Source organism: Schistocerca serialis, chromosome 6, assembly GCF_023864345.2.
Source record: "Schistocerca serialis cubense isolate TAMUIC-IGC-003099 chromosome 6, iqSchSeri2.2, whole genome shotgun sequence".
Lineage (NCBI taxonomy): Eukaryota > Metazoa > Arthropoda > Insecta > Orthoptera > Acrididae > Schistocerca > Schistocerca serialis.
Window position 1 is genome coordinate 390,021,561 of NC_064643.1, and position 25,228 is coordinate 390,046,788.

The 25,228-nt window shown below is 38.6% G+C and overlaps 1 protein-coding gene across 10 annotated transcripts in view; it reads left to right on the forward strand.

Moving 5' to 3' along the window:
- The window catches only part of LOC126483737 (proton-coupled folate transporter-like), a 263,942-nt gene extending 243,199 nt beyond the window's left edge, over positions 1-20,743 (forward strand). For all 10 annotated transcript variants that reach the window (XM_050106856.1, XM_050106855.1, XM_050106861.1 and 7 more), the window contains exons 6-7: positions 9,660-9,816; positions 20,478-20,743. In XM_050106856.1, coding sequence (XP_049962813.1) covers positions 9,660-9,816; positions 20,478-20,631 — 311 coding nt within the window. In that variant the 3' untranslated portion in view covers positions 20,632-20,743. The remainder of the gene's footprint in view (positions 1-9,659; positions 9,817-20,477) is intronic.
- The last annotated feature ends 4,485 nt before the right edge of the window (positions 20,744-25,228 follow it).

Below are 25,228 nucleotides of genomic sequence, written 5' to 3' on the forward strand. Positions count from 1 at the left end.
ATGTTCAAGTCTGAACTGGTATCTATTAGGTATTATTGACCATCTCATCCATCACTGATAAACAGGCATCACGACTTCATGGGGCAGTCAATTGCACCATAAACTGACTTCCACTGCAATTTGGGTGTGAGAAAGGGGCTGCGTACTTCCAGACCTGCTCGCCAAACTTATGGTGGTATCAGCACATGGGTTGGTCAATGTCAGATAATGCCATATTGGACAATGAATGGCTCCGGGATTTCCTCCAGTAATGCCATCTCAGCAGCGTCATTGCACTGACCTCAGCAGGTGCAATGGCCTCTTGGATCTGATTTGTGAGTTCTGCCACATGGTCCAACAACATATGCATCTGTGACACCATGACTGCTTTGACCTGCAGTGGTAGTCAACTGCTTCACAAGGTGCATAGCAACTTGTTGGGGACAGTAATTGTATCCACCTTGCTCCACAAATAACACAAATAATGTGACAGCTTGTGATTATTTATGTCTTCCTGGATCACTAGCTGCTGTATACAATCCTCTTGTGATGCTGTAAATATCCGATTGAAAGTTTCTATTATAAATTTTTCTGTGATGGCACAATAATTACATCTTGAACCTCTGTGATGAAACAGTGGTCAAGCTGGTTCACAATGAGAGTGAATTTCATGGAATCAGCTGTGATTCCTGTGCAGCGAAAGCCTCTTTTCACCTGCTTAAACCACACCACAGGATTGTTAGGCCAGAAGGAATTTAAACAGACTGCTAACCTGGACACCATTGGTTCCACAGACATCTTTCCAAGCGATAAATCCAGCAGGATTTTAGCTTTCTATTCATTGGCTCAGATCACATTGGGGTCACCACTTGTTGAATACAGCATAATTTGACTGACCACATTTGAATAAGTGTTCTGTCTAAGACAGAACCTGAGCTGGATTGACAAATCTTTACTGATAAGTTGCTGGTTGCTTACTAGCACATAAACACATTGTTACAGGTGACAATGGATTGTCTCTTGAATGTTCAGCTAGTAGCAAAAATGTTCCTGAGCATAAGAATGATTTGAATGAACAGAACTAGTTACTACTGTTAACCCAGAGTGTCAGACAATATGGAACTAAAAGCATGGAACATACAAGACATATACCAAGGAATAATTAACACATAGAAATCAGAAGGCACAGCTACACAGAAGTTGTTTGACATCTGTGATCACTTGATACTGTGCACAAATGACACTACCACACCAGATACACATCACATCACTAGTTGTCACTAGTCTTGATTGATGACTCAACACACATAGCAGATGCTACAGTATCTATTTTCAACACAGATTTTACTAAACACCAGCAACACAATGTTACATTTCAAGATAGTATTCAGTTTCTATACCACAAAATAGAAATATGCAGTAACACTGATTCTCTACATTTACACACAAAGTAGGAAAAACTCAGCTATTTTCTCTAAATACAAAAAATTTACTAGACTTCCAGATTCCACATCTATATTCATGTCATAATAAACTAATTTTGTTTAGTCTAATGCAGATTACATGGTCACAGTTCATGAATAAACTAGCTAGAGAGCATTCTTAATAAACAAAGTAGAAGTTGATTGTGATTCAAGAAAAGAAGAAAAATAACAGCCAGTTTGAAGTTCCTTGCTCACCATGACACATACTCACAAAGTATACGAGCCCTTTGGAGGCTATTAAGCACTGGCATCTCTCTGACCCACTGTTTCCTCCTCATTCTTGTATCATTGGGTGAACTTAAATATATACTATTCATAATATTTGTTGAAATGAAATGAAATGACCATATGGCATTGAGGGTCGTAGCCTCCACCTGCAGAAGTTCAGCTGCCGAGTTGCATGTCTTTTCAGTTGATACCTCATTGGGTCACTTGCATGTTGATTATGATGAAATGATGAGGACGACAAAACAACACACAGTCCCCAAGCAGAGATACTCTCCACCTACCAGGAATTGAACCCAGGCCTGCTGCACGGCAGTCAGATCCACTGACCAGTTAGCTAAGGAGGCAGATGTAATAATTGTTAGTACAACAAAACACAGAGTAAAATTTTTGAACATGTTACAATTTACAAATACAATCCCCTTAAACATTGCTTAAACATTGACAATTGCTTTCTGTGCACTTGTCACTCTCGTATTGTTTGAAACTAACCTGATTTAATTTTTACTTTAAGTTTGCTACCTATTTCTCCATAGAGCCATCATATGTGATATCATGATATTTCTCCTCTACACTCAATGTGCTGAGGACACTATTATTCTCCCAACATTGCTAATAAAATTCAAAGCTACACAATGATTCAGAAATTCTGAAATAGCCAACATCTCGTTCCAACTGTTGATATGAATGACTGATTCAAAATTTAAAAACAGCACAGTATCCTGTAACTAAAACATCATAGATGGAATCAGCCAACTCATACAAATACCTGAGTGTAACAGTTTGTAGGGATATGAAATGAAATGATCAATATGCTCACTTATAGGTAAAGCAGGTGGTAGACTTTAGGGCATTGGTAGAATATGAAGGAAATACAATCAGTCTACAAAGGAGACACTCATGTGACCTATCCTAGAATACTCCTGAAATGTTTGGGACCATACCAAATAGAACTAACCAGGGATACTGACACATACAAAGATTTGTTTTACCCTGAAGATAGATGCAAACTTCCCTTATAGAGGCTAGTTACAGAGTTTCAAGGACCAGCTTCAAGTAATGAATCTAGCAGTATACAACAAATTCATACATATCATTCCTGTAGGTGTAATGAGGACAATATTAAAGTAATTACAGTGGATTAAATGTTCTTCTCACACTCCAATCATGAATGGAATGGAAAGAAGTCCTAATAACTGGTGCAATAGGAAGCAACCTCTGCCATGCACTTTAAAGAAATTTGCAGATGATGCATATAGACATATATGTAGGTAGAATGAATAAGAAGGCTGCTTACCTGAATATCTACATTTTTATATAATTATTGACTCTAAATCACCTGCATGAAAAGGGTTTCTGAACATTTTCACCATTTATGGCCCTATGGTGGAGGATAGTGTCCAATACTAGCTCTCAAAAACACTTCAGGGCACCTCCGATATCTGTTTCAAATTTTTTAATTTCCTTCATGTGTATGGCAATTCACTCTCTTTACATTTGAAAAACGTGGTATGTAACTATCATAATATTGTTACATGTTATGCCCTATGATGAGGTTATCAGCACCCATATGACATTAGCAGAAACAAATGTGGTTAAAATGGAGAAAATGCATGAAAAGTGATAAAAAGCAATCAGAGATAAAAATGCACTAACTGTCCTCCTATCTCACACATGATCACCCATACACTCACATTAGCTCACATCATGGAAGGGGACATTAAAAATTTTCAGATGTTCTAAAACTGTTTAGTAAATCCAAGTAAAACATGAGGAAAACCAAAATAAGATGACAAGGATATGTGGCTGGCTGGTCACAAAAACATGGATGAGATAGCCCCTGAAATAACACATTAAAAATGCCCCCCTAAAATTTTTGGGAACAAGTTGGACAATTCACAAAATTTTCAAAGTCGTAACACAGTTAATTGATTGTCAATTAAAGTGGAGGGCAAATCAGTTGACAAATGAGTTGCCACCCTTTGGTCTGAAAATAAATGTGATCTTGTAAAATGTGGTGCACAATGACCTGTATGCAACAGGCACCAAGCCTTGGAGAATTCTCTTGCTGAAGCAAAAAGCCATGCATCATAGGGCTGTAGTCTGTGTGAAGATGAATAAGGAGGACCTCATCCCATCTGCAGGATTGAAAGGAGGTGCACCACAGCCACATTGTAGACTTTACTAGATGCAACTAGTTGTCTGTCACTACCAGCCACTTATCTTCCCATCAATACATGTGTCTGTACCTCAACAGTGAGATGAGAGCATGTAGGGGGATAGCACATAGAAGTATCTGAGGATCACGACATGGCTTCCTAGCTTCTACATCCACCTTTCTTTTCCAGAACACCAATATTCCCTTGTACCCATCTTGGTACAAGCATTGTAGAGAGTGAAGGGCACTCAGGGTGTCAGAGCAGACAAGGAATATAGCACTTGAAACACATCTCATCGGCTCCAGTTCCTGGAAGATCATGTATAACTCCATGTCAAAGACAGTAATGTCTTGAGATAGTTTAACATTGAGGACACAATTAGGGAAAACAACAGTTCAACCACTGGAGTCCCCTTCTTTAGAATCATCCATAAATACAGCAACAGGCTTGCTGTGCTCAGTTAAAATCTAATAAAATAGTGTATTAAATACATGCACTGATGTGACAAAAGTCATGGGATACCTCCTAATATCATGTGGGGCCTCCTTTTGCCCAGGATAGTGCTAAAACTTGATGTGGCATGAACTCAACAAGTAATTGGAAGCCCTCTGCAGAAATACTGAGCTACAATACCTCTATAGCAAAAGTTGTGCCAGCACAGGATTTTGTGCATGAACTGACCTCTCAATTACGTCCCATAAATGTTCAATGGGACTAATGTTTGGTGATTTGTGTGGCCAAAACATTTACTCAAATTGTTCAGAATGTTCATCAAACCAGTCACAAGCAACTGTGGCCCTGTGACATAGTGTATTATCATTCATAAAAATTCCATCATTGTTTGGGAACATGAAGTCCTTGATTGGCTGCAAATGATCTCCAACTAACTGAACATTACCATTTCCAGTCAATGATTAATTCAGTTGGACCAGAGGTTCCAGTCCATTCCATGTAAACACACTCCACACCATTATCGAACCACCACCAGCTTGCACAGTGCCTTGTTGACAGCGTGGGTCCACAGCTTCATGAGGTGTGCACCACACTTGAACCCTACCATCAGCTCTTACCAGCTGAAACCAGGACTCATCTGACCCGGCCACAGTTTTCCAGTCATCTAGGATCCAACTCCTATGATCACAATCCCAGGAGAGGCACTGTAGGCAATGTCATGCTGTTAGCAAAGGCACTCACATCAGTTATCTACTGGCATAGCCCAGTAATGTCAAATTTTGCCACACTATCCTAATGGGTAAGTTTGTCATATGTCCCACATTGTTTTCTGAGGTCCCACAAAATTAGACTAACTTCAGTTTGCTGTAGAATCCTTGAACATATTCTCAGTTTGCACACAACAAATTTTCTTGAGAGTGAGAAGCATATGTCCATGAATTAGCCTGGTTTTAGAAAACATCACTTGTGCAAAACTCAGCTCTCCCTTTTCTCATGTGGTACACTGCAAACTATGGATGAAGGGCAACAGGCAGACTACATACTTCTAGATTTCCAGAAAGTACCTGACATGGTGCCCCTTTGCAGGCTATTAACAAAAGTAAAAGCATATGGAATAGCTTCACAGATATGTGAGTGGCTCAATGACTTTTTAAGTTATAGAACCCAGTATGGTGTCCTCATCAGTGAGGTTTCATTGGAGACAAAGGGATCATCAGGAGTGCCCCAGGGAAGTGTGATAGGAATGCTGTTATTTTCCATATATATAAATGGTTTGGCAAACAGTGTGATGATGCTGTGGTGTACAGGTAAGGTGTCAAAACTGAGTGACTGTAGGAGGATACAAGATGACAGACAAAATTTCTAGTTGGTGTGATGAATGGCAGCTACCTCTAAATGTAGAAAAATGTAAGTTAATGCAGATGAGTAGAAAAACAAATCCTTAATGTTTGGATACAGCATTACTAGTGACCTGCTTGACACAGTCACATCATTTAAATATCTGGGCATAACATTGAAAAGCGATATGAAATGGTGCGAGCATGTGAGAACTGTAGTAAGGAAGGCAAATGGTCGATTTTGGTTTATTGGTAGAATTTTAGGAAAGTGTGGTTCATCTGTAAAGGAGACCTCATATAGGATACTGGTGTGACCTGTTCTCGAGTGCTGCATGAGTGTTTGGGATTAAAGGAAAACATCAAAGCAATTCAAACAGCGATTCCTAGTTATGTTACCATTAGGTTCAAACAACATGTAAGTGTTATGGAGATCCTTTGGGAATTCAAATGGGAATCACTGGAGGGAAAGCAACATTCTTTTTGAGGAACATAGATGAGGAAATTTAGAGAATTGGTATTTGAAGCTGACTGCAAAATGATTCTACTGCCACTAACATACATTGCTTGTAAGGACCATGAAGATAAGAGACAAGAAACTAGGTCTCACATGGAGGCATATAGACAGTCATTTTTCCCTAGCTCTATTTTTGAGTGGAACAGGAAAGGAAGTGACTAGTAGTGGTACGGGGTACCCTCCACCACACACCATTTGTGGCTTGTGGAGTATCTATGTAGATGAAGGTGTATTTATTTCATGCAGTATTGCTAGTCTGCTAGCAGTGACAACTCTAGGCAAACGCCGCTGCTCTCGGTCATTAAATGAAGGGCATTGGCCACTGTGTTGTCCGTAGTGAGAGGTAATACCCGAAATTTTGTATTCTTGTCACGTTCTTGACACTGTCTATCTCAATACAGTGCATTCCCCAACAGTTTCTGAAAAGGAATGTCCCATGCATCTAGTTCCAACTACCATTCTGCCTTCAACGTCTGTTAATTCCAGTTGTCCAGCCATAATCATGTCAGAAATCTTTTCACATGAACCACCTGAGTACAAATGACAGTTTCACCAATGCAGTGCCCTTTTATCCCTTGTGTACGTGATACTCCTGCCATCTGTATGCGTGCATAATGCTATAACATTACTTTTGCCACCCCAATGTATGCAGAAGTGCAGTCTCTCCTGTACTGCACTAAATCTAAAATTAATGTGGGCCTCTGTAGTAATAAGGGTGGCAGGTGGTTAAAACCCTGGATTTGGGGTTGTAATTGCTTCACACCAAATGACTCTAGCACATGCTGCATACAGATCCCAAATGGCCTTTTTGCTCATGGATGACTGGAGAAAAGTCATTCCAGAGATGTATAAGTGATAGTATGGCGTGCTGGTGAATTCGGTGCAGTAAGGAACTTACAGCCTGACACAACATGAGTAACTGCTGCAGGATGGTGACTGATCATTCCCCAGCCTCAGCACAGACACTTGGTATGGGGCTGGCACTGTCAGCAAGTGTGGCCAGCCTAATACCCTCATGATGGATAGCAACAGTGATCCCCAGATAAGAAGAACTGGCTGATTTTTACACTGTACACCCTCAGTCACACAAAAGCCCCATAATGCTGAAGCAGTCCCTGAGACCTGTGGCTAAGATACCTTAAGATGCTCAGCACCTTCTGGGTCCTGGTTTTCATGTCTCTCAGGTGTGGTAACCATGATAGTTTGAAGTAAAAAATGGGGCCCAAAAACCTCATTGATCTTTAAAATGTAGAATGCTGTCCCTCATATGAATGTCAGATAAATTAAAAATATGACAAGAATGATTAAATTGATCACACACACATTTTTCTGCAGGAAACTAAAAACCTGTCTTTACAGCCCTGCACTGTAAACTGCTGTTGTTGTTGCAATATTGGAGGAGGAACAGAAAATTCCAAAATCATCCACAGATAAGGAACATTGTATAGGACTCTGTACTGTACACATGACACTGTTTATGGCTAAGGCAGAGAGGGTATTGCTTAAAACTCTGCTCTGAGGAACACCAATCTCCTGGTCAAAATGATCCAACAGCACATCACCAACCTGAAACCTAAAAACTTGCTAAGAGGAAGGACCATATGAAGATGGAGAGGTGGCCTCAAAAGCCCAATTTGTGGAACTGCCCTAGGATACTGAGGCTCCAATTAGTGTTGTATGCCTTAATGATTTCAAAGAATATACTAGCGCAGTGATGTCTATATAGGAAAGCGAGCTGGGTAGCCACCTGTAGCAGGGTCAGGTCATCAAAAAGAGGACTGAAATCACTTGAATCCACATTGGGAGTGGATAAGGAGTTGCCTCGTCTCAAACACCCAGACTGGATGAAGGTTCACCATTTTCTCCAAGGTCTTCCCTATGCAGCTTGTTAAGGCAACATTCCAGTAACTACTGGGACAATTTTGGTACTTTTCAGGTTTGGGAAGAGGTATCAAAATTACCTCTCTCAATGAGTGGGGAATGTGGCTGTTTGTCACATCATATTAAAACATTTGAGGATTCACTTTGATGCTGCTTGCAAATGTCAAAGCATGACATATGGGATTTGGTTGTGACCAGTTGCGCTGTAGTGAGCCTCAGGCAGTGCTGAATCAAGCACCCACAAGGAGAAAGGATAATTGTAAAATTCAAAATTGTTGGACCTGAAGTCTAGCTTCCCCCTCTCTATGTTCATATGGCAGCAGCAGAATGCTGGATCCTGGCTGGCATTGGCAGTAGTGACCCTTGTGGTGGATGGGATAGCCCAATAGTACAGGGACATCCTTAACTTTAAAATGTGTTTCTTGTTAACTCAAGCGCAGAAGGTATGCATGTGCTACGAGTTTCAGTTTCTCCGCATGAGTCCTGAAACCAATTATGTTACAATACAGTATGGGTGCCATTTACCGTGCTGGTTGCACTCTCTGCCAGGGAGGGGTGCCTGCAACAGATGGAGATTCAGTTTTGGGGTGAGATGGTCGCCACAGGCAGACTTCACATTCCATTGACTCAGAAGCAGTTGAACCATCAGGTCAAATGATACCAACATTGTCTGATAGTTTGCTACCTATTTTTGCCCAAGGTGGAAGCTTCCTGTTGGCTTTTTTTAGCCTGGGAAGGCTTGGACCCTGCCCTCAGAGGTGTTGGGACTGCTGCACTGTTGGCAACTGTGTGTTTTACTGACATTCTCAACAGGACCAAGGGACTCTGAAATAACTGCAGCTTTACAAATGTACTTGCAAATGCAGGAAGTAGTGCTGACGCTAGTAACCTCATTTGTGCAGATGCATCAGTTGTCAAAAAAGGCTTTCTAAGAGTTGAAATAAAAGATGTAATGGATGTGGTGGACTGCATGGGATTATAGATCTTTCAGCCTCACGATAAGGCCGCAGTCCCTGCACAAGACAGGGTAGTGCTCATAGCAATTACACACTTTGTAGGAGACGAACAAATGATACCTTCATGGGCTGTCTTACCACATTTTCAACAAGTGACTTCTCTCCTACACAACGATGTATCCAAAGTGCTGGAATTTAAAACAGTGCATTGGGTTGACAACGAAGAGCCATACAATTAAATAAAGGAAAGTGCCTTGATATACTCTGGGAGTTTTATTCTATTAAAAGTAAGGATAAAGGAGTCAGATTTTGCCAGATAACCTGATAGTGAAAGATAGTCTCCAATAACAGCCCTCATGAACAATGTATAACACCTCAAGTATCCATTTCCAATTTTTTGGATTTCTTTCCTGTGCATGGCAAGTTACTCTCCTTACATTTGAAATATGGGGTAGGCAACCTTCATAATTTTCATTTATTTGTATCACACTACAGTGTGTTAGTAAAGAGCTTGTCTACATTTGCTGGTACAAACAGGAAAGATTGTTACTTTGTATACATTAGCATTATTCAATTAATATAAAAATGATTCATTCAAATGAGATGTATGCTATAAATGCACATATTTAAAAATGTGATACTTTAAATATTTTTGTCTTCTCATTCTACAGGAAGAACATTTTCTCTGATGGGTATTTGTGAAGGAATTACAACATTTGCATTTGGACCATTGTATAGTACAACATATATAGCAACGCTTGAGACATTCCCAGGTGCTTTCTTCTTACTCGGTACCATTTTTGCTCTAATAACTGGAGCTATCTACACGTACGTATGTGGTCTTTTATCATATTATTATTGTTGTTACCTTTTCAAAACTGTGTAATTTACTTTGTACTTAATTACTGAAATTCAACTGTGTGAGAAGCAGTTTTTGTTCAGCTCTAGTGGAGATCTTTACCAGGGTGTTAATGACATGCTCAGGTAAACTTTATATTTCAAATAATTAAAAGGAAAACTTTTTTCATATTGGAGTTTATAATGAAATTAACATTCATTCATTCATTCATTTTGTTTCATAAATTTCTGACAAGAAAGAGAAAAAGAGAACATTCTATGATCAAGACTTGTATTGGAGTCTTCAGTCCAAAGACTGTTTTGATGCAGCTATACATGTTAGTCTAGCCTGTGCAAGTCTGTTCATCTCTGTATAGCTATCATAACTTACATCCATTTGAACCTGTTTATTGTATTCACCTCTTGGTCTCCCTCTACAATTTTTACCTCCCACATTTGTTTCCATTACCAAATTGGCAGTTCTTTGATTCCTAGGATGTGTCCTCTCTTTTAGTCAAGTTGTGCCATGAAACTTATTTTTCTCCATCTTGATTCAGTACCTCCTCCTCATTAGTTGCTTGATTTACCAATCTTATCTTCAACATTCTGTAGCACCATATTTCAAAAACTTCTATTCTATTCTTTTCTGTACTGTTTATCATCATTATCATCAATGTTTCACTTCCATATGAGGCTAAACTCCAGACAACTATTTCAGAAAAGACTTCGTAACATTTACATTTATATTTTCTGTTAGAAAATTCCTCTTTCTCAGAAATGCATTTCTTGCTGTAACTAGTCTGCATTCTGCATTTTATATCCTCTCTACTTCAACCCTTCTTCCCCCCCCCCCCCTCCCCCCCCCCCCCCCCCCCTCTCTCTACCGAACTCATCTGCTACTTTCAGTTTTCATTTCTTAATCTAATTTGCTCAACATTGCTTGGCATAATTTAACTATGTTTTATTACTCTTGTTTTAATTTTGCTTGTGTTTACCTAATAACCTCTTTACAAGACACTATCCATTCAAATCTGTTGCTCTTCCATGATCATTGCCATCTATGACATAATTACAATGTCATGAGCAAACCTCGACTTCTTTTCTCTAACTTTAATTTCCCTTTCAAATTTCTTTCCTTTACTGCCTGCTTATTGTACAGATCGAATAATATGGGTGATAAGCTACAACCAAGTCTCATTCTATTCTTGGCCTCTGCTTTCCTTTCATGTCCTTTGAGTCTTATAATGATAGTCTGGTTTCTGCACAAGTTGTAAATAACTTTTTGCTCCTTGTATTTTATCCTTGACACCTCCAGAATTTCAAACACTATATTCCTGTCATTATCAAAAGCTTTCTTTAAATCTTCAAATGCTATAAACATACATTTGCCATTATGCAGTCTAAATCTGTCTACATCATAGGGTCAGTATGGCCTCATGTGATCCTACATTTCTCTGGAACCCAAACTGTTCTTCCCCCAGGTTAGTTTCTACCAGTTTTTGCATTCTTCTGTAAATAATTTGTGTCATCATTTTGCAACTATGACTTATTAACTTAATAATTTGGTAATACTTACTCCTGTCATCACATGGTTCCTATTGAATTGGAGTTATTACACTTTTCTTGACATCTGAGTGTGTTTTGTCAGATTCATATATCTCACACACCATGTGGAATAGTTTTGGCATGGCTGGCTCTACCAAGAATCTCAATAATTCTAAGGGAATGTCACAATGCTCCTGAGGCCTTGTTTTGACTTAGGTCTGTCAGTGTTCTGGCAAATTCTTCTTGTAGTATCATATCTCCTATCTCATCTTCAACTACTTCCTCTTCCTTTTCTGTATTGTCTTCAATGTCATTTCTCTTTATAGACCTTCTAGATATTCTTTCTACCTTTTAGCTTTCACTTTTTGCTTAGTACTGGCTTGGCATCTGAGTAACCGACATTTGTGAAATGATTTCTCTTTTCTCCAAAGGTCTCTTTTATTTTGCTATAGGTGGCATGTGTCTTTCCTGTACTTATGCATGCTTCTGTAGGTTTGCATTTGTCCTGCAACCTTTTCTGCTTAGCCATTTTTCACTTTCTGTCAATATCATCTTTTATACATCTGTATTCTCTTATAATTGCTTCATTGCTGCATTTTTATTTTTTCTCCATTTGTCAATTAAATTCAGTATATCCTGTGCTATCCAAGAATCCCTACTGGGTATCATCTTTTTAGCTATTTGATCCACTGCTTTCTTCACTATATCCTGTCCATACTGCTCCTAGCAGCACTATCCTGTCCCCACCATACCCCTGCATGCTCCCACAGGCAGCACAGCATCTTTCCCCACCCCTCGCTCAAATGGCTCTGAGCACTATGGGACTTAACATCTGAGGTCGTCAGTCCCATTCCCCCACCCCTACCATGCTATCCGTCTCTCACCCCACCCTATGCTACGCGTCCTGTTTACCATCACCAACCTCCCAAGCAGATTGCTCCTCATGTCAGGTACAGTCGCATTTGGACCACAACATCCAAAGAATGTGCCCATGTATGTGCTAGTTGTACTTGGGTGAATGTGTGTGCATATTAACTAGTTTGGAACAAGGACTTTCTCCAAAAGATTAAATATTTCAGCAGCATTTTTCCCTGAGCCTGTCTGAAAACCCAGCCCCTCCACTATGTGGTGAACAGCAATCTAATTTTCCATATTGTTCCAGTGTGATATAAAATATTCTTAAAAATGGGATTTCGAACAATGAATATCTGTTGTATCGGACTGTTGATAATTTATACATGTGTTTTGGACCAATTCCAGTGGGATCTAAATTTTTCTTTGAATCACATACTTTCATATGTCATGAAAGAAAGGCATTAGGGCTTGAATATGGTAAGAACACATTATTTCATTGTCCTCCTTTAACATTTTTTAAAATGTTAAGGATAATAATAAGTTACCGTCTCTTCATCTAAGAATAGATGATGAATGCAGCTAGCCGCTAACTTTGTGTAATGTCTTGTCTGTATAGACGTGTATCTGTTGCCTTTAAGATACCTTCACCTTCACACATAAATCTATACAGTAAAGTAAGGGCCTCCCATTTGTTGGCTGATCCATGATAAGACAGGCGAAAAGTTAGACTAATGGAGGATTATTAGTATTATCTCTATTTTCATTCGCTCTCTCTCTTTCTCTCCTTTATCTATGTACAGTTTTTAATATAATATTTCATTACGTGCAATCAGCCAAATAGAATCTTTGGTGGAGTCCATCGTCTTGGTAATCAGCGGCTGGCTAGCTGTAAGAGATCTTTACATTTATTATTACTGTTAAACACTGCATTCAGTCGGGAGAATCAATCGTGTGGACAATTTGTTCCTTTTACGAAAGATTGTGAATACCAGGTGTGTATGAAGCCTTTTTGGACGATTTAACACAGACTCAGTGATTGCAGGCTCTCTTCGACACAGCTGAAACTTCCCCACTAATTACAGGGCCAATGTGATCATCAAATGATTCAGAAAAAACTCATTCGTTCATCACTCCAGAACAAAAGAGTCACAAACCTTATTTACTAAGGAAATTGTGTATTAAATCCATCTCCATTACATGTCCAGATCTCTGGTGATTCCACGTCTTAATTATTTTCCGTTTACAGTCTCTTTCTCTTCAAACAAACCGCTAGCGGCACAAATGTTAATTGGCTCACTTTAGCGGGAAGAAAAGCAAAATATGTATCTCTCAGAAACACATCAATCCCTCAACAGATACTCCAGAAGCTGTCCTAGTTACCACTCTAACAACCATGGAGAATGCATATATGCATCTCTGTTATTTCAAAGAATAAACGCACTAGAAAATACTTTGGCGTCGTCGAGCTGTCGCCGCATATGATACGAGAAAATCAGATCAGATACTTTTCCAAAGTGAATGAATGTGGATGGTTTAATTGACAATGATTAATTGGTGCATGGTAGAGGGTATTTTCTGTGGGGACATTACAATGCCCCTCACAGCGAGCGAAGTTTGTGAGCCTAATTTTGATTTACCGAACACACTTCGCGAGCTAGCTATTAGTGTGGGTAACCCGGAAGTGATGAGTGTCAGTCCTCCGACTGAAAAAAAAATAATTATATTTAAGACAGACAAAGAAAAGAAACATTAAAAACAGAATAAATGAAGAGACAGGTACCACGGCTGTATTGCTTTTACGTGCATCAAGGTGTTATGTTTGCTGTGCACAACCAAGGAAGATGATCTTTCATGAAACTGTTATCAGGGTCTACCCATTCAGGAACTTTCTTAAGCAGGGAAACCTTGGAAAACCTCTTAAGCCTACACCCCCAGCGTACGGTACATAGAAGATAGGAAAGCCTACAGAAGAGAAAAAATAATTTGAAATTGATCTCTAAAGGAAAGATAGGGATCGATTTATGTAACGATTTGGAGAAGAGTGATTTGTGCCTCTAGCTAAAAAAAATTTTAAATAAATACCTCAAGTTTCTTTTTACAATCTTATTCCCATGACAATATCTTGCGGTCCTGAAACTCCCCCGGATCTTGCATGTCCCCGACGTCCACATTTGTAGTCGGTCCTCTACGCGGCCCACAATGGGAAGAGTAGAAGGGACAGGGTTACCAGATTTCACATGCAACATTCATTCCAAAAGAATTAGCAATGACCGAAAGGGAAACTCTTCCTGTAAAAGAACTGGTTAGGTTGCACCGTCCGAGATTCTCCTTTTTGAAAACAAAATCCCTATGGCTTCATGCATCCTTTTTCTTACGATGTACTGCAAGGAATTTAGCCATTGACTTAAGGTTTCCATTTATCCATTGACTAATGCTGTTGCCAAAAACATCATAATATTTACTCTAGTTTGAATTTTCTTTTGGACTTCGCATCACCACTTGTGCTTATAAGCCCAAAAATTCTGACACATTTTTTGTCAATGATTTATCCTTCGTAATTTAAAGGATTCATGCAACTTGCAGTAGATTTTGGATTCAAATCATCGAATAATAGAAAGTGTGGTTCATTTTATACAAAGACATAATCCATCATTTCCTTGAAAAGTCATATCATTTATCTATGCTCATAAAAATTTTATCCTAAATACATATATTTCTCCGCTTGATTGCTGTAATGTAAAAGTTATTAGTAGTGAGGAATGTGGATTCACTCCTTTCATTTATTCTCTGATTCATCCGGCATTCATACATGCACATATATGGAAATGGATTTTCAAACAAAATTCCAACAAGACCCATTAAATAACTACTAATTCTATTAATCTTACTTTCTTTTGACATTCAACAATAAATCAAGAACTCTTAATGTCTAATTATGACACTTTTTTGAAGTTCAACATCAATCAGTTTCCCCTCGCGTTTGATGCGAGTCTCTTACAAAGCATATCTGTGTCGTCTATATCGATTCTAACTCTCGCACCGATGTCAATTGTTTTGCGCGGGAAATTATCTTTGCAGCGTTAACCGTCACTCATGATTCACTGCCTAAACGCATCACTTCACACATTTACACATCTAAGCGAGCACTTGAAATTATATATGAACATTCACTGGGAACCTCTTTTGATTATGCAGCGTCATTTTCGGGAAACATTTCTTTCTTCTTGAAGGTCATTCAGATCCTTTATAAATCTTGATGACATTAGCAATGCTAAAGTTCCATGTTTACCCAAACACAGGGGAAGCCTATCTCCACTATCTTCTTTGCAGCACTCGATAGTAATAGTTAGTCACTATTTCTACAATCTGTGTCACTGATTAATTATTTCAGTTTAAAGTTTTCTAACACTAAACAAACGCAGTTTATTGTTACGTTTTTACGAGCGTTTATCTCTGTCACTCGCAATGGGGAGCAGTATGGGCTTGCAGAGGGTTCGATCAAACCCCATTTCAACATGCGATCTATTTCCTTTGAACTTGAGCCTTTAACCTCCAGGGAACAGGATAGAAAGTTCTACAATACGTTTCGTGTGGCTTAACGTAGAGATGGCATATGTATCCCTTAATAACTCCTGGCCTTTCATCAAAAACGTTTTCATACGTTAATAATAATTCATTGAGCTGCTTCTTCTGATCTTCGATAATGCAGTCTGATTCATTTAACTTTTCAAACACTAATTGACTGAAATCTTCTTTGACTTGGAACTCATTAATTACGTGCTCTTTCTAATTTTGGGCCATCCTGATTACTTGCACACTGATCCCACAATTATATTTTCTCGTAAGGCTTTTTTTTCTCTACAACTCCAACTCAATTTCTTGTTTATTGACATTGAACCAAATTTTTCCTGTTTTAAAATCCATTCTGCATCCATATTGACGTAGGCTGTCGACTCCGATAATGCAATCTACCACCAAATTTTTCACATCAAGGGATGTGCATAATATTGCTACATTTCCAAATTCCACACCAAGTAGTGACTGCACCTTTACATTAGCCGATCGAGCCCCAACAGCGCCTATTATTCTGCAATTTTGAACTGGAAAAATTGGTACTCGTCTTATATTTCTTATCCTGTTGAATAGTGCCTCCGAAATAACATTTGTGGTTGCAGCTGTGTCTAAAACCGCCACTATAGGTATGGTCTCCATAATGACTTGCACTTCGGCTACTGCCACCTGTTCCTTATACTCATCTTGTGGTTCTAAGTCCTCGGTCAGTTCATCTGCCAGTAATCGTCCATCATTATACGTTAGCATGGGTACACATATCCTGTTGCCCCTCAACCAATTGTTAACCACTCCTCCGGGGCACGAGTGGGTCCTTACAAGTTTGTTGGATTTTGATTTGTCTGCTGGTTGACATCATCCGTCATTTTGGTAATTACGGGTTGATTCGTAGATGTCCGTCCCCACTGATGTTGGCTATTTGAATTCATTCCCCCCGGTTGATTCCACTTTCTATTATTGTTATTATTCCAGGCTTGGGGTCTGAAATTTCTTTCGTTCCCCCACACAGAATTGTATCTTTTCCCATTCCTGTTGTTCCTTGAATAGCCCCTCGCAAGACCATTGCCAGGATTACTATTGAGATTTTGAGGGGTTTCTCCATTATTTAACGATCTCTGTTCATTCCCTTTAAGTGTCGATTGATCGCCATTGGTATAACACATACTTCCACCTTGCCTACCGTTTGGCGGAGGTTCTATCTCCCTATATTGGAATCTGTTATTACGGGCTTTCTGGTTGTTCTCTTCGATAATATCTATATGGTCTAACGTCGTGAGGAACGACTCTAAGTCTTTGTTGTTGCTGTAAATCAATTGATTCCGGATGCTAGTTAGTAGTCTTGCCTTAAGTATGTTTATTATGTCTGGCAAGAGCATAGGCCTGTCTCAGTATCTCGTTTTATTTATATATTTTTCGAAATACCTTCTAAGGCTTCCTTTCGAAAAGGAGAAAGGCTCTGGGTAGAGCACCTACTGCCTTAGGCGTTCCTGTACACCATCTGACCAGAACTTTGCTAAAAACGCCTTCTCAAAATCGTCATATGTCGAGCAAACAGAAGTCATGTCCGAGGCCCAGATCGCCCCCGAACCTTGTATATATCCTGTAACAAAACTGATCTTCTGCCACTCCGACCAATTTCTGGGTAGCACTCCTCTGAAACTTCGAATAAAAACAATTGGATGGACCACCCTTTTGTCAGGGTTAAAAATCTGGAATTGCCTATGCTTTATCATTTTTTCTTCGGCATGGCAAAGGCTTTTGTAATGTCCATTAGATAAGAATTCACGCGAACAACCAGCTTGCGGCAATGTAATGTTTGAATTACTTGCACAAGTCGGTATTGTGTGCGAATGGGCAGTAACTGGCTCTATAGTCGCTGCCAACTTCTGCTGCTGCCCTGTATTCATTTGTTCTGAGCTTTGTTGTGAAGCGCACATTGACTCTTCTATCGTTTGTTTCTAATGCTCCAAATCAGCACCTAACTACTGTCGCACCTCCCCAAGTCCTTTCGCAAACAAATTCTCTTCCTGTTTGCCAGATAAACTCTGGAATGCTGCCTTAACATTTTGCTCAACGTTTTCACACATTAGCCTTTTGTTTTCTAATGTGATTTCGGATAATTTACCCGTTAATACGTTAATTTGGTGGTCTATAATGTCTTGACGCTCTGTCAGATTTTCAACGCTTTCCTTTAGGTTAGTCTGTGTACGTGCCAATTCAGGAAGTTACGCAATTGCACATGACATGGCATCTTGCTTTTGTACTAATTGCGGAACCATTTCCACTAGTTCCTGTACAGTATCTATCTTAATAGCCACATACTCCTTCATTTCGACACGTACGTGGAGAGTAGCTTCCTCACATTGTGCTTTCACCAATTCTATTTGTGCAGTTAATTTTTGTTCTGTCTCTTCGGCCTGATCTTTGAGTTCTTTGGTCTTCGCCTCTATCCGTTGCTCTAATTCGGAAAAACTGTCTTGTAACTGCTGCTTAATCTCAGTCTGGACTAATTTCATCTCTTCTTGAGTTTGAGTGACTGTCGCTAATTGTGCTTTAATATCGGTTTTCAGATTTTCCTGCCCTTCAGTAACTGAGGCTAATTTCGTATTCAAATCATTTTGCCCTTCAGTAACTTAGGCTAATTTCGCGTTAATGTCAGTTTTCAAAGTATTCATGCTCTCGGTTATCATCTGCATCTGTCTCATGATAATTACCAATGGATCTAATCCCTGCTGCGTACTTGCTGTTACACCTCCAGCCGTGTCTACAGGGCGTTCTATTGCACTATCTGTAGCCATCGGTCCTACAACACTTCTTACTGCATCATTATTATCAGTGCTAACAGCTGAAGGCTGTTGCGTGCTGCTTTGCTCTGCTTGACTTATCCTAAACATTGCACTAGTTAAAACCATATAAATGTTCTACTGTCACTATATATAACTCCCTTCTACTGTCACTATATGTAACTCCGTTCACACAAGAGTACTTCTGTGTCTACTTTCTTAATGGACATATACAGATAAATGCAACTGGGACAGGTCAATCTAAATACATCTAACATCAACACAATTAATCAATGTTCAAATATCAAGTAACATTAAACAGAAAAGCGTATACTTCAACTATACTAGCAAGCTTTAATAATAAAAATATAGATCTGGCCTTTTCTCTGCGCCCAGTGTGCTATCTTTCGGCTTTATTTGTAGATCCAATTATATCACCTGCGAGTCTTTCCTCTCTTTTCCAAGCGTCAGTTAGGTTAGCTCGTCGTAGTTGACATGAATCAGAGAGCAAAATTATTTTAGCAACGTCCAGGAACAACGTCCTGTCACGGATTGGCCATTTTAACATTTTTTAAAATGTTAAGGATTAATAATAAGTTGCCGTCTCTTCATCTAAGAATAGATGATGAATGCAGCTAGCCACTAACTTTGTTTAATGTCTTGTCTGTATAGACGTGTATCTGTTGCCTTTAAGATCCCTTCACCTTCACACATAAATCCATACAGTAAAGTAAGGGCCTCCCATTTGTTGGCTGATCCGTGATAAGACAGGCGAAAAGTTAGACTAATGGAGGATTATTTATCTATGTACAGTTTTTAATATAATATTTCATTACATGCAATCAGCCAAATAGAATCTTTGGTGGAGTCCTTCACCTTGGTAATCAGCGGCTGGCTAGCTGTAAGAGATCTTTACATTTATTATTACTGTTAAACACTGCATTCAGTCAGGAGAATCAATCGTGTGGACAATTTGTTCCTTTTATGAAAGATTGTGAATTCCAGATGTGTATGAAGCCTTTTTGGATGATTTAACACAGACTCAGTGATTGCAGGCTCTCTTCGACACAGCTGAAACTTCCCCACTAATTACAGGGCCAACGTGATCATCAAATGATTCAGAAAAAACTCATTCGTTCATTCACTCCAGGACAAAAAAGTCACAAACCTTATTTATGAAGGAAATTGTGTATTAAATCCATCTCCATTACATGTCCAGATCTCTGGTGATTCCACGTCTTAATTATTTTCCGTTTACAGTCTCTTTCTCTTCAAACAAACCGCTAGCGGCACAAATGTTAATTGGCTCGCTTTAGCGAGAAGAAAAGCAAAATATGTATCTCTCAGAAACACGTCAATCCCTCAACAGATACTCCAGAAGCTGTCCTAGTTACCACTCTAACAACCATGGAGAATGCATATATGCATCTCTGTTATTTCAAAGAATAAACGCACTAGAAAATACTTTGGCGTCGTCAAGCTGTCGCCGCATATGTTACGAGAAAATCAGATCAGATACTTTTCCAAAGTGAATGAATGTGGATGGTTTAATTGACAATGATTAATTGGTGCATGGTAGAGGGTATTTTCTGTGGGGACATTGCACTCCTCCTACATATTCATTTGTATATGATACAAATCTGGTTCCGTTTTTCAATTTTCCCTTCAAGAATTGTATTACATATTCAAAATAAGACTCAAAAGGTTGAACCACAGTAGTCCATTTGGGATATAACATCAAAATTCCATTTATAGCAATAAGAATTGTTCTTCAATTTCCTCTTAGAAAGTAACACACTTGGCACTGCTACATTTGTTAATGATAAATGTAAATTTACTCTTAAGATACTAATATATGTTACATATGTCTAAAATATTAATGGGAAAAATGTTTTTCAGAACTATTTATGTACTGTGGAAAAGGGGCAAAACTCATTTGGAGAAACACTCCATTGAAATGGATGCTGCACAAAATGATCAGACAACAAAAGAAGAACATGTAAATGAGGCTTTTCAAACTGAAGAACAAGCAGACCTTGACAGCAAGCTGTGAAACATAAAAAAATTGTTATCAGATATCTCTGAAAGATCATGAATATATAATACACTATCACTGTCTAATCTATGAATATTCATCCATAGTAAAATATCTTATGGCACTAACAGTCTTCCATTTACATATTATTTATTACAGTAAAACTCCCTTTTTACCCTTTTCAGCAGAATGATTCAAAACAGTGTAAAATGCAGGAAAGTGTAAAATACAGGAAAGCATAGGAAACACAATAAACTTTAGATTTTGTGTCTATTGTTCATTGTTTACAAAGACTCCCAACTGTGGGGTTTTAACAAATATCACATCATGAAATGAATTTAACATTATTTTACAATGATTATCAATAAAAAGTCTCATATTAAATACTTTTGCTTCCAAATTTTATTCACACCATTGGACGTGATTGGAACTAAGCCTCAAGAATTTCAGTGTAAATCCTAGAAACACTTGGCCTTCCACTGTCTCAAACACCCAATATTTTAGGTTCAAGTGTGGGAGAGTGAGAACGTTTCTACTGGTCCACCTGTCTCTATGTGCACGTTGGAAGTTTGTTATTAGAAGGCTGTTGGAGGGGCAAGTCACTGACAATGACAAGTGTTTGCTGCCAGCACCCCAGAAGACTTGATGAAAACTCAAGGAATAGTTATGTAGTATTCTTTGGTGTGTTAGTGTCTGTGTTGATTGTAAAAAAAAGATTAATGAACAATTGAATATAAATTTCTATGTGCATTCATATACTGGACTTGTTACAGACTAGAGATTTTTTTCTTTTTTTTTTTTTTATGTCTTGGATTCGGAGAAGTCAAGATGCATGTTCTTATTTTCATATGGTTTCTAATACAACTACTATGTCTCAATGTACTTAATTATTTCTAAAGCTTGAGATATGAGTGAGACAACGAAGATATTTATATGTCTAAGAAGAGAATTTTGTTCTGCTTAGCATTTCTAGTACATCGTTAATCAATGAGAACATTGACACTAAAGTTCATATATGTGATCAATAGATTACAGAAAAAAGAAGATATTGTTTTCTGTCATCCCAAAAAAACATTAGAACATGACAACCTAAGTGACAGGACCCAAAGAAAACAGGAATTTAAAGACAGAAACAGAAAGAAGATATTAGGCATTACCATAGCAACCAGGCCTAACAAGATACGAGAACTGTTTCCAGTAATTGTATTGAGTCCAATAAACAAATGGAAGAAAGTTGTGAGTGCAATGCAGTAAAACACGTGAGAAAGTAATGGCAGAGAAAACTAGAGAGAGGACCTCAATTTTTGACTAAGAAGATTGGATGTGGAGAGTAAGCAGTCTTCACACATGTACATCACGCTGATGCCGATGCAGTAACCAGCCACTGACGCTGACTGCACCAGCTGCTGCTCACCGGTGCTGACTCCGCTGCTCGCTGACAACGATACTGAAACCATCATTCGACGATGCCAGTGCCGGTTCCAGTGCGATCCACCAGCGCTGAATACACATTTGCTCACCAATGCAGCTATAACTCTAAGCCGGGTGAGCAAAAACCAATAATTATTTGGTAAAAGTTGAGAGGGCAGTTGTATGATAAACTGTTGTTACAGTTCTTCTAATAATTTCCGGGTATGCAGCCGGATCCCGTCGACATTCTGCCGTGATATTTCGGCCCAGAGACGTCCAGCCATCATCAGGTGAGTACACAACTACTGAAGAGCCCAGGTGGAGTCGCGGTATTTATGCCGGCATAAATACCGCGACTGCACCTGGGCTCTTCAGTAGTTGTGTACTCACCTGATGATGGCTGGACGTCTCTGGGCCGAAATATCGTGGCAGAATGTCGATGGGATCCGGCTACATACCCGGAAATTATTAGAAGAAGAAATACGCCGGGAAAATTTCAAAAGTCACATGTTGTTATAATTGTTATACTCAGAGGTGATTTTTTTAAATGATAACAAGAGCTAAGAGTAAAATGAATATGGATGAAAAACATAGCTATAAGAGTGACTAGGGAAATGCTAGACTTGTCTGAATTAGTGAATTTAATTAAAGTCCAGCGAACAGATTCAGCAGTTCAAATTTCTTCTTTAAGGAAGTTAAATGATAAGTTAGACGATCATTTCAAGAAAAACCTAGACTTAATAAACTCAATGAATTCTAAATTAAAGGCTCAGAATGAAACTTGAGATATTCAAAAGACTAGTATAGGTTTGTTGCCCATCAAAACAGATGCTCAAAGCAAAGAATCTAGTAATCGGTGCGAAGACATAGTTACTTTGGAGACTGAATGCAATGTCTAATATAATAATAAAGAACCCGATCTTAATGAAAAATTAGATTCTTGTTAAAATGTATGTAATGTTAAATTTAATTGTGTAAGACAGGAAATGAATACTTTGAAAGAGAGCACAGATTGACCTAAGGAAGTAATATTGATTATTCAATCGAAAATCCCAGGTGTTAGTGTATGAGCTGTTACTACACGAGTTGTCAGTACACAAGTAAATAATGAAGGATGGAATGTCAGGGAAAAATTAGCCAACTCTGACAAGATAAATGTAAGTAGTCTGGTGGAACCTTTTGAACCAATTAAAGATTGAGAAGTTACCAATGGTATAATCTCTGGAAACATTTTGACTGTTGCTTTTTCAAAACTTAATGATAATAGCAATGTTATAGACAACTTGTGCAAAGAATTCAAATTTGTCCATGACAGATTAGAAAATAGAATAACTTTACCTGATGTTATGTTACCTAGTAAAGTGGTGATTGTTTTGTGGTGGGGAGACTTTCACACAAAATTTGACGAGAAGTATTGGTCCGTGAGTAATGAAAAGAGATTAACATCAGATCCATGGGATCCAGGCACAGTCACATCTGTCCCCCAGGGATGTTAATGTTCTGTGTTAACAGGCAGAGTGATGACCACCAGATCCCTAGTTGTTTTTGGTGTTTCTTCAAATTTAGTTTTTCTGCACTGAATTCCCTTCAATTCTTCAACTAGTCTGAAATCTATTCTTGTATTCTTAAACTATCCTATAATTTTAGTACATAGGAAACTGGATATGACTACAAGATTGAGAGCAATTTAAGAGAATCACGGATGAACAGTGATCTCCAGACATGAAATGAAACAAATAAAAACTTATTTGAGTGAAAAGTATAACATTATGGTACTATTCAAACAAAGTAATATCTAGACGTCATGGACTGAATGGCGTGCTTTATGTGTGTATGAAACATAGTGAAATGTGAATAACTAAACAACTATGTTATCGTAGTGTATAATTTTCTATTTTTTAGAATAATTTTATACCTTTTGTGAGATGTAATGTACATGGGAGGGTTTGTATCACTTTTTGAAGGGGTGGGTAGTGTAATTACAAGCATGACAAGCACTAATTACACACCCCACCTTTCAGACAACCATAGCAGACAAGTCTAACTGATTCTTCACCATTTGCTGTTCCATAGGTGTTGCTAGGATTTTTCTTTGGGACTTCATAGGTGAAGGTGAGAGTGTCGATTCCGCAGGAGACATTTAACATCATACCTCCTCCTGCTTCCCACTCAAGTACCAGCAAGGTAGGGATTCTGGGGAAGGGGGGTGGGCAGGGTTTTCCTGTCTTTCCCTTCTTTGATCTTAGCAACTGTTTCTACTTTTTCCTTTCTTGCTTCTCATCTGAGTACTAGTCTACTTTTCCTTCTTTCCATATGCATATACTTCTATTGCTAAAGTCCTTTTTATTTTCCATGGTTTTCAATTACCTTCGACTTATTTCTTATAAGTAGGCTGAAGAATCAGGATACACAAAAACACATCTACATACACACGAAGATACACTTAAACACAAACAAGAGAATTACAAATTAGAAACATGAAGTGATGTCAGAATGCCAAGGGATGTAGGGGAATAAGGATATATGTACATCTGAGTAGATGTAGATATTACATTGTTGATATGTGACGGCTCTGCATCATTATTTTTTGTTGCTCTCAAATATATTTACATGTGCCATGCTGTATAATGACAGTCACGTTAGAAGGTGAAAACTTAGTCGCAGTAAGACCATCGTCATAAACAAGAGACCAAACAGTAGAACAGACTTGTGTGCCAATCCTTTCTCTTCTAGAAATTGCTGAACTTGTGGTACAAAATATGTGTGGAACCAGTTTTTGAAAATTTCATTACCCCCCCCCCCCCCCCATACCCCTTTTTGTGTACAATAATGCACAGGGAGAGCCTTAGCTGTGATATCTATGAATGATGAATGCTCAGGATTTTCTTCCCCCCCAGTCACTAGTAGTTTCATTTTGTGGTTTTTAGAAGCATTAGCAGTCACAAAATTGTAATGCATTCTTTAGATTACTTGAAAGCAAGAATTCTGTTTGGTATACATTTCAGATGCAGACCACTTTTGTCTGCATTATAAATTTGGTCTGGTGTGAAATTCTCTGCTTCCACAAATTTCTTTAACTCTTCCTGGAAAGAATCAGCTACCGCAACATTTGAACTAGGCAGTTCTCCTTTAACAGTAAGTTTTTGTATACCGTAAAATTGTTTGAATCTGGTTAGCCATGCGGGTAGGGCATTAAATTCTCCCT